The 10,697-nt window shown below is 50.9% G+C and overlaps 1 protein-coding gene across 1 annotated transcript; it reads left to right on the top strand.

Moving 5' to 3' along the window:
- The first annotated feature begins 770 nt into the window (after positions 1-770).
- Positions 771-9,213, top strand: Fcnb (ficolin B). The gene is given in 9 exon segments (NM_053634.2): positions 771-881; positions 2,646-2,759; positions 4,787-4,840; positions 5,114-5,149; positions 5,751-5,783; positions 5,936-6,063; positions 6,449-6,578; positions 7,340-7,474; positions 8,767-9,213. Coding segments are annotated over 9 exon segments (960 nt in total). The 5' UTR covers positions 771-799; the 3' UTR covers positions 9,015-9,213.
- Positions 9,214-10,697: the final 1,484 nt, after the last annotated feature.

The following is a 10,697-nucleotide window of genomic DNA, read 5'->3' as shown; positions in this document are numbered from 1 at the left end:
CCTGCCATTTGCCGTCCCTGTGTCTATCCTCCTGGCACGAACAGTGCAGCTGTGATCTGTTCTGCACTCTGTCCCCACCACCCACCACTGTCACACTCTGATGACATCAGATGTGCACACCTTTCAGTTGAGTGACTGCTGCCAGCTTAGGCTGAGCATGCAGGGTACAGGACTCAAAGGGCAGAATTTAGCTTGAAGGTGGAGGATGAGGGCTGGGGGGTAAGACTTGTCTCACCTGCGGGTGTGACGAAGAGCCTGACTGGCTGGATCTCATACAGACTGGGGTTCAGTGTCTGACCTTGCAGGCTATGGGACTTCAGTTCTATAAATGCCAGTAAGGTCTTCCACCATGTTAGCCGGTGACAACAAAGCACTTGGGATGTCAAGACTTCCCTTTCCATATCAAATCCCCACTGAGCAGCTCATTCCTGACTGTCCTGAAGTCTGTTCTCCAGAATCTTACCTGACCACATGACATGATTTAGAGGATGATGGAAACTGGGAAGGGACTGCGGGACTATGTTGGGCTCAGGCCACCAGCAAGGCAGGTCTTTTAGAAATAGAGGGGACCCTTGACTGGGCTCAGATGCCTCTGCAGGGGAAGTGAACCTCAAAAGGCCTCACTGGAAGAACAGACATGCCCTTGGGACTATTTTAGGTTCTCTTGTGCAACCAGAGGCCTCCAGGAAGTGACTGTCTCCTGGGGATTGGAGCCCAAGATGGGGATCTAGGGTTCCTGCCTTATAAGAGCAGGGTACCCCTGCAAAGCTATTGAGGGGCTGCGAGCTGAGCAGTTGCCATGGTCCTGGGATCTGCTGCACTATTCGTCTTGAGCCTGTGTGTCACTGAGCTGACCCTCCATGCTGCTGACACCTGCCCAGGTGAGACACACTCAGTCCCTGAGAGCAGGTAACTGCCCACTCAACACCCATCTAGTGTTCCTGTGCCCACCTTACCTGAGAAGCTCCTGTCAGCTCAGTGTCACCCTCTAAGGACAGACTCTGAGTGACCAGCACCAGGTCAGGTGGAGACTCTGTGGATCTGTGGCTGCCAACCCCGAGGCCTTCAGACTGACCTCAGAAACTTTACAGATGACGATGACGCCGGTGTATCCATCTTCTTAGGGATGTTGGAGAGCGATACTAGGGTCCTCTAATCTGTGGCTGCCACATGCCCTTGGTAACTTTGGTACAGATGCACCCCGGAGTCTGCTGGTACACATAGAGAAAGATTTGGGGTTGGAGAATGTTCCTGGGCAGCTCTGTCCTCCCTGGGGATATTGCTCCTAAGCACAGGATGGCTGTCTCGAGTGGTGGCATGGTTAGAGAAGGGACTCAGACAGCAAGGCACAGCCCACCACAGGGAAGGAGCCCAGCAGGGAGACTGGACATGGAAAAGCCTACGAGGCCTCAACCCTACACAAAGAACTCCAGGCAACTAAGGAATGCTGGGAGCAGGAGGGGTGGTACTTCCTACTAATTGATGTCGGCTCTGTGGACACACACACCAGTAACATTATATAGACTCAATGGGTTGTTTGGGAATTTATATGTATATAAATATATTATATGTACATATGTATATATACACATATATATCATATAAATATACATATATGTGTATGCATATACGATAATAATTTGTGAAAAATGAGGCCATGAATTTGATCATGGGAAGGGGATTTGGGAGGACTTGGAGAGAGGAAAGATGTTGTAATTATAATCTAAAGCAAACAAACAACAAACAAACAAAACAAAACCCGGCAAGAAGCATCCAAAGTCAGTTCTCTGGTCTTTGAGATGAGCCCTGACCTGTTTTGATATCTCCAGAGTTCTGCCAAGGTATGCACTTTGCAAGTCAGCACATTAACAATACTTTACAAACTGTAGCAAGTTCTGTTTGGTTCCAGCTGCGCCTTGGGGCATGCATGTCCCCTCCCCTAGAAGACCTCTTTTAGTCATTGCATGACCAACCCTCAAGTGTTGGAAGGGGAAAAAGTTACATTAACTCAATTTCCTAGCAAGATTGACTACTGTTCTTCTGTGACCATTTCCAAAGCTCTCTCTAAATTCTAGAATGATGGCAAAACTTTAGTTTTCATTCTCAAACTGAGTCCTTGCTACAGCCCTGAAAACATAGTTTTGAGTGTGTGTGGCTGTTTTGCCTATATGTATGTCTGTGCACCGGGTGTATGCCTGGTGTCTGCAGAATCCAGAAGAACGCACCATTTCCTCTAGACCTGGAGTTACAGACAGGTGTGAGGTACCACGTGGGTGCTGAGAATCACACCTGGGTCCTTTGCAAACCTCTGAGCCATCTCTCTAGTACCTACAACCACTTGGGGCAGAGGAGACAGACACAGGGGGCTTGGGTGATCAGCTCTGGTAACCGAAGGGCTCATTCTCACGCAGTCCCCGGACACCAGACATAGATCTATGCTGCATCCCCCTCCCGTCTGCCCAGCTTCCCAGGACAATGGTGGACCTCATCTCCAGCAAAGGAAGACCTGACTTTTGCCCCACCTCTTCAGAGGAGGCTGGCGATTCTGTCCTCAGCCCTCTGTCAGACATGGCTGAGCTGGCAGTTGCCCTCAGGGCAGGCGTCATATAATGCTAATACCAACTGATGCTTGTGCTGTTCTGCAGAGGTGAAGGTCCTGGATCTGGAGGGCTCCAACAAACTCACCATCCTTCAAGGCTGCCCTGGCTTGCCTGGAGCCCTGGGGCCCAAGGGAGAGGCTGGTGCCAAAGGAGATAGAGGTGTGTGCGGAGGGAAGGGGGTATATGGAAGGGGACAGCAATGGTGGAGGGGTCATAGAAAGGGCAGGGAGGTCTTCAGTAATGATGGGAGGTTTTCAGAAATGGCGGGAGATCTTCGAACAGTGGATGCCCACCTCGGGCCCTCCCTAACTCTGGGTGGTCTTACACCGGGTACCTTGACAGAATGGCCAGTGACAAAAACTAGCTCCAACTAGTCTAAAAAGACACAGGAGGGCTTCTCTGGAACATCTTAGGTGCTCCAAGAGGGCTTTGCAGCCCCGCCCCTTTGCAGCCCCGCCCCTTTGCAGCCCCGCCCCTTTGCAGCCCTGCCCCCTGGTCCCTTACCAATGTTTGCTCCACTTGGCCACCGTAAGACATCTAGGCAACAGACACATTCACAGCCGCACCTGAAAGCCAGACCGTGGCTTTCTTCTTCACCTGCCTCACACGATAGTACAGCGGCTGAAAGGGACTAGCCCCTTCCTCCAGCGAAGAGTGGGGCAGCCTCCATCTGGGATCTGCTGCAGGGTACAGTCACTGGAACCCTGAACCACAGCATTCCCACTTGTGGAGACCTCAAGCACACTGTTCTCTTCAACTGGGGGACAGTGGTGGTTGGTACCTGTTTTCTAAGTCAGATATGCCCTGGGGTTCAGCAGGAGAGCCCCTTGCTTGGGTACTCCAGGTGGAGCCTGGTGTGGATCTGGTGGGGACAGGACAAACCTGGACACCTCTACGAGAAGATGCCAGGCTTGAAGCCAATGTGGGTGGCCCCAGACTGAGTCCCACTTGTCTGTTCACCTCTGTCATCCCAGTAAGTGAAGAGATATCTGTCCCCAGAGCCCTGATGAGGGACTTGGAAGAAGAGGTTATCCCATGGCCAGGATAAGATAGCTAGCAATGGGGAGGGCTGTTTACCTCTTGCTTTGGATCTCACTTCCCTATATCTAAATTGCTACTGGCATGCATTGCTAACTTGACTCAAAGTGAGAACTAGTGTGCCTGGGGCACTGTATTGTCATTAGGCCTGCAGAAGCGGTCCATCTGTAGAGGATGGTTATCTCCGTGGCATCTTTGGGCACACCTGACAGTGGAAGTTTGCAGCCTACAAGCTCCTGCAGAAATGCAAAGACCAGTGTTGTGCTGGGGCAAGTGTGGCCCTGAGATCAGAACCTGCAAGAAGGACCTTATGACCGCCTCACAGCTTCCATCAAGCCAGAGACGTCTCAGTGAGGGTTTCCATTGCTGTAATAGAACACTATGACCAAAAGCAACTTGGGAGGAACTCCCAGCTTGTAGTTAGTCATTCAGGGAAGGTAGGGCAGGAACTCCAGGTAGGAACCTGGAGGCAGCAGACGATACTGAGGCCGTGAAGAAATTCTGTTCACTGGTGTGCTCCTCAAAGTTGGCTCAGCCTGTCTTCCTGGCTCCCAGGACCACCAACCCAGGGATGGCACCATCCACAATGACCTGGGCCTACCGATATCAACCACTAATCAAGAAAATGCCCCACATGCTTGCCCACAGGCCAATGTGCTGGGGGCATTCTCAGTCTGTGTCCTCTCTTCCCAAATGACTCTAGCCTGTGTCAAGTTGACATAAAAACCAGCCAGCACTGGGTCTGTGAGCATGATACAGTCATACCTTTCTTCATGGACACCGTGGGAGAAGCTTGCCCTCTCCTTATAGAGACCTAGTAGAACAGCATCTCTAAAGACATCTTCCGCAGTACAGTCTCTGTGGCCTAGGCCTGGTCCACTCAGCTTGGACAAGGAGCAAACAAAAGCTTAGTGACTGAGTGCCTCAGTGCACAGCCATGGGTTAGGATACACCTCCCTCCCCACTGCATCCTCCCCAGTCATAGGGTAGGCTACACCCTACCCTCGGCACCCTCCTCAGTGAGCCTGGCTGTGGTCCCAAAGGTCACTGTGGCCAGCATGACAGGGTCAGGAGTTTGCTGCTGAGACAAAGACCTTCTGGGGGATAATGATGGATGCGTTGCTCAGAAAGTATGTCTGGTTTTACAGGAGAGAGTGGCCTTCCTGGACACCCTGGAAAGGCGGGGCCAACTGGACCCAAAGGTAACAACTTGGCAGACTGTTGAGGGATGCTAAATTTGGTACCCCAATCTGCGTATAAAAACACAGGGATTGGAGAGAGATGGGGAGGGACTGCCCAACCCAGGTCCCAGTGTCTCTTCCCTGATGGCCGCATGGGTTGCCTGCCCCCTGCCCCTGGTTTCCAGTTCCTCAGTTGACCCTAACCAGTGCCTGCCTTGTGTGGCTAGCCCCTTTTGGTGGGTCTCCTGATTGACCAGATGCTTTGGGCACCAGTATTGTGTTCTCTTCCCTTAGGAGACCGAGGAGAGAAGGGAGTGCGTGGAGAAAAAGGTGAGCCTCTGTACTGTGTCTTGGGAGGTGTGCAAAGCTCTGTGTAGAGACATGTCTGTCATACCTAGATATGCCTAGGGAAAGGGGCCTTAGACTGAGGTCCTAGTGTCTGAGCAGTGAGTAGAGTAGGTGTCAGGAGCCAGGATATTCAAATCCTGAGGGCTCCTATTCTAGAACCTGTTAGTGGTCTGTCTGAGTGATGAGCAAAACTGATTTGAATTCTTTTCTAATTGGTGCTTATTTATTTTTTTTTAAAAAAAATATGAAGCTTTAAGACACAATCTCATGTTTTCTTTATAATCAAGGGAGAGCTGCCTGGGTTTGAATGCCAAGGACATCCCTCACCCACAAGGCCTCCTGGGTAGACAGTCTGGCAGAGCATAGTCTAAGTGCACTTGGAGCAAAGCATGCTGGGAGCCAGGAGGGGCTACCACAGCTGCAGAGGAAAAGCCAGGTAGCTGGAATGTGTACTCCAAGAGGAGGAGGGCCTAGGCGAGTCCTGGAATTATTCAGCTCATGTATTTAAGGGGCTATAGGGGCCAGTAGGGATGTAGCTGATGACCTCACATCTGTGACCAGAGTGTCTTCTCTCCCCATGCAGGAGACACCGGGCCCTCCCAGTCATGTGCTACAGGTGAGCACATTGCCTTCCCTGTCCCCATACAGATGTTCTCTGTCCCTGCCTCCATTTCTAGGCCCCTGCTGTGTGAATTTGTGTTTGTTCCTCACCTTCTCTGAGCATACCTGGGCTCCGGTCCTACCTTCATTTTCTGCTTCTATCCACAGGACCTCGGACCTGCAAGGAGTTGCTCACCCGGGGCTACTTTCTCACTGGCTGGTATACCATCTACCTGCCAGACTGCAGGCCCCTGACCGTGCTGTGTGATATGGACACAGATGGTGGAGGCTGGACCGTGAGTGTTTGGTTAGCCCCAGGTCACTGAACTCTCAGAACCCAAGTTCCATGGCTAATAGGAAATGAGCTGTGTAGGGTTCTGTCCCTTTGTACCTCAGAGGGAGCCCTTCACTCTCTGAAGACAGAGAATCAGAAATGCTGGCAGGTGACCTGTGCAAGACAGCACACATGGAAGGGGAGGCCTGTGTGAAGCCAGCACACTTTTCTTCCTCCTGTGTGGCTTGGGACGTGTGACCTACTCTTGTAGCTGCCGCTTGGTGTATGGGGACTGCCATGGCCTATCTACGGCACTAGGTTCCCAGTGTTCTGAGGATTATGGATTCCCGATCTGCTTTGAGGCTGGGTTCCCTGTGTTGACGTCTGTGTATACCTCACCGTCCCAGGTCTTTCAGAGAAGGATCGACGGCACGGTGGACTTCTTTCGGGACTGGACCTCATACAAGCAAGGCTTCGGCAGCCAGCTGGGGGAGTTCTGGCTGGGGAACGATAACATCCATGCTTTAACCACCCAGGGTAGGCAATGCCGGCCGGAGTGGTAACCTAGGGACCCTGAGACCTGGGCCATGAGGCAGAGGAGTCCCAGGTAGTTAGAGTATACAATGTTCAGCAAAGTCACCCCATGGCATAAGATCCCAGCCATGGTCTTCCACAGGGAATAAGGAACTCCTCTAACTGTGGGATATGACACCTCACAATCCAGCAGATCTCTTGGGGACATCATTTCTCATCTCTAGCTGTTAATCCATTCAGAACACTTGCCTCTGGGTCCTACAAAAGTCTCCTTGCCTCTACAAGTCACAGAGAGAACAAGCTCCCAAAGTCCCTTCTCCTGTGGTACAAAACACTAGCTCATGGCCTGTCTGATGTTTCACTGAAAATCACATAGCCTTTTGTCTCTTACCCACTACCAGGATACCTTATTGTGTCTGCTTCTGTGCATACAGTTAAAAAAAAAAAAAAAAGCTAAAACCTTGCACATCCAGGTTCAGGCTACTGCATTAGAGTACAGCCCTCTGGGAGAATCATAGACTAAAGCATGCTGGGTCATGCCAGGGAATGCTGCTGGTGGGTTTCTGGGGGCCGCTTTTAGAACAGACAGAGGAACCTAAAACACACGGCATCCCTGAGGTACTTCTGTAAACAAAAGATGTTGGCACCTACCCAGGTGAATTCCCTAGGGCTGCCCAGTTCAAGTAGCATTCATAGAGATCAGTACGATATCTGACTTCCACCTCAAAGGCTGAGCCTTAACCACCCTCCTCCACTCCCTGAAGGAACCAATGAGCTGCGGGTGGATCTTGCAGACTTCGACGGCAACCATGACTTTGCCAAGTACAGCTCCTTCCAGATCCAGGGAGAGGCCGAGAAATACAAGCTCATTCTGGGGAACTTCCTCGGTGGTGGTGCTGGTGAGCTTGGGGGTTGCGGGGCAGGCTGTGAAGTGGGGACTTCTGAACTACTCTGGGAGTAGAAGAGCCTGCTTTTCATCTCCCCCTGGTGGCCTTGAGCCATGAACCTAGGTTCTACATCAGCAAAATACTAATATCTGCATCTTTAGGCCATGGGATGTAGTCTGTTAGCACTCCCAAGGGCCCAGCTCCATTGCATAGAGATTGAGGACCACTGACTACTATCTCTGATGAAGTCAGAAGGAGATAGTCATCTCTCCCTGGGTGCTAAAGCCCTGTTCCCACAAAGAAAGAACATATTTGGGCCCCCAAATTAGCCAGCCTTCCAACTCTGTGACAGAAAACTGAAGGAAGTAAACTCAGAAGGAAGGAAGACTAATTTTGGCCCATGCTTTCATCCTTAGTCACTTGGACCCAAGGTGAGGTCATGGTGGAAGCCACTTGTTCTAGGGCCAATAGGAACCGGAGAAAGGGGCTGAAGGGAACACCCTTCAAAGGCATGTCTTAGTGTTCCTCTTCTCCTAAACAGGCCCTGCCTCCCCATTGTCACCATCTCCTGACGGGCTACTAGGAATCTATCGGTTACTAACCCACTGAGGTCTCAGCTCTCCCAATCCAGTCTCCTGACCCCCAAACAAGGCCAACAAGGTCAACAAGCCTTCATCTTACAACACTTTTAGGGGACGTTAAATCTCCGAACCACAGCAACCCTCATTTCCCAGAAGGACTTGTGGTTTGGGAGGTGTATCTCACAGAATGCACTCTATAGCGTGCATACCTGGAGACAGGGGATTGGAGAGATTCCCAGTTTGAGCCGGGGAGCCTTGGGGCATGGCCACGCCTATTTAACTGCTGAACTCAGAGCTAAGTGAGGCAGGTCCCATCCTCAGGAGCTTTCTTGGTGACAGCTCCGAAGCGTACGCACCCACTTTGCACCATATTACCTTGGACTTTTAGAAAAAAACAAACAGAGCAGGGAAGGAAGGCTTCGATCGTGATTGGTGGGTAGGGAACCCAAGGCCATTGTGAGCTCCTTGTGACCTTATGCCCAGTTGGGAAGTAGAAAAGGATGAATCCTGGAGGCCTGGAGGTATGGGGCCATTCTTTGGTGCCTACTGAGAGACAGCCAGGTCAAGAGAAGTCTTAGAGGGACACAGGCAGCAGGAGACAGAGAGCCAGTCCTGGTGCTACTGTTCAGCGGGCTCCCAAGGGAGCAGAGAGTGTGGCTAGGGAGAGAGATGCCAACAGCCACCAAGTCTAGCATCTGTTTAATGCATGTTCTTTCTGGACAGGTGACTCCCTGACTTCCCAAAACAACATGCTTTTCTCCACCAAAGACCAAGACAACGACCAGGGATCCTCCAACTGTGCCGTGCGTTACCATGGAGCCTGGTGGTACTCTGATTGTCACACTTCCAACCTGAATGGCCTCTACCTTAGGGGTCTCCATAAGAGCTATGCAAACGGTGTCAATTGGAAGTCATGGAAAGGGTACAACTACAGCTACAAGGTTTCTGAAATGAAGGTGCGCCTCATCTAGCTCCCCACAAAGAGAGTGCCCCTCCCAAACTCTAGCATACCAGCAACAGGAGTCTTCTATCTTTCTTCAGCCAAGGAAGGAGTGTGCCACCCCGCCCGGCTCTGCTCATTGCCCACATTCCACACAGCCCATGACCTCTGACCTGGCTCTCTTCACATACCTATATTCTCACCACAAAGAAAAAATTGAATTTACAAAAGCTGCGTGTTTTCTGACAGACGGGTGTCTCCAGTGTGTGTGTGTGTGTGTGTGTGTGTGTGTGTGTGTGTGTGTGTGTGTATTATTTTTGAATAATTCACCATATCTGAATCATCCAGCAGAGTTGTCTAAGACAGTCAGAAAGGGTTGGAAAGTCCATGTATAAACAGCCAATGCCTTAACTATCCCCTTGGGTCATTTACCTCTGACCTCCAGCTCTGCTGCTATCGTAAGTGACTTGTCCCCATTCCATGTCCCCTTCATGGCTCGCTCACAGCAATTTACATGGTCATTAAAAAGTTTCCTTGGTGCTAGAAAAAAAAAACACTCCTAAGAGGCTGGAAGCATGCACGAGCCCTTCTGCTTTCTGTGTAAGAGCTTCTGTGAGCCAGCATTTCCCCTGACTAGCAGATGTGGTGAGCACTGTGCCCAGAGTTGGTGAGATGTGTGCTTGAGGTGCCAGAGGGGAAAATGCAGAGGGGCCTGCCTCCCCCCGGGCACATGTGAAAACCACAATTCTAGCTGTCGGAGCTGAGGCGGGTAGAAACGAGGAAAGGTATTCCTCACAGACTAGGGCTAGATTCTCCCTAGGACTCAAGGAGGTCTGAGCAGGAGGAAGAGAAAGTTGGGTATTCAAAGTAGACCATCTGCTTATCAGACACAGAGGGAGGAAAATAAGGATAGGAAAATAACTCTACACAATCAGGTTTATCCCTTTGCTTGTGATACGGGCACACATTCAGTGGCTTAAAACAACTGTCCCATTGGTCACAGTTCCAAAGATAATAAGACCTGTAGAAAGTCAACACACTGATGTCCTTTTCTCCTGATGCCTGAGAGAGCCTGACCTCCTACCTCCTCTAGCTTCTTGGGCACCCTGGCTTCTTTGCCTGTGGTTTCTTTGTCCGGCTTCAAAGACAGCAGCAGCTAGCGATCTGTCCCATCTGTCACCTAGAATGGGTCTCTATGTCTGACAGAAGATAGACGTGGTCTGCTTAGAAAAGCCAGGGTCCTCACAAGTCTTAGGGAGTTCCAGCCCAGTTGTTCCCTGGAAGCTTGTTACAGATCCAGACATCAGGCAAGAAATATTTAGCAGAAGGCCTGTTACCCTACCCACAACACCCCATTAAAAATAAAATAGAAAACTAACCAGGATTGAGGACATGCCTCAGTTTGTAGAGCGCTCGACTAGTGTGCACAGGCTAGATTTGATTCTCAGAGTGGGCACTGGGCATGGTGGTGCACCCCTGTTATCCAAGCATTCGGGAGACGGACATAGGAAGATCAGAAGTTCACAGCCGTCTCAGGCTTAAAGCCAGACTGAGATTCACAAGCCCTTATATCAAACAAACAAGCAGACAGCAGCAACAAAAAAGTGGAGTTGGTGGGCATAAGACGGTTTCCCACATGGGGTTCCGAGTGCTAGGGTGACCTCAGGGGAAGCAGCTGAAGTAGTGAGACAGAATATGGGGTCCCGGGATCGTG

Source organism: Rattus norvegicus, chromosome 3 (genome assembly GCF_021556685.1).
Source record: "Rattus norvegicus strain SHRSP/BbbUtx chromosome 3, alternate assembly SHRSP_T2T, whole genome shotgun sequence".
NCBI classification, from domain to species: Eukaryota; Metazoa; Chordata; class Mammalia; order Rodentia; family Muridae; genus Rattus; species Rattus norvegicus.
The sequence above is the reverse complement of the archived record's forward strand: the minus strand, read 5'-3'. Positions and strand labels throughout refer to the sequence as shown.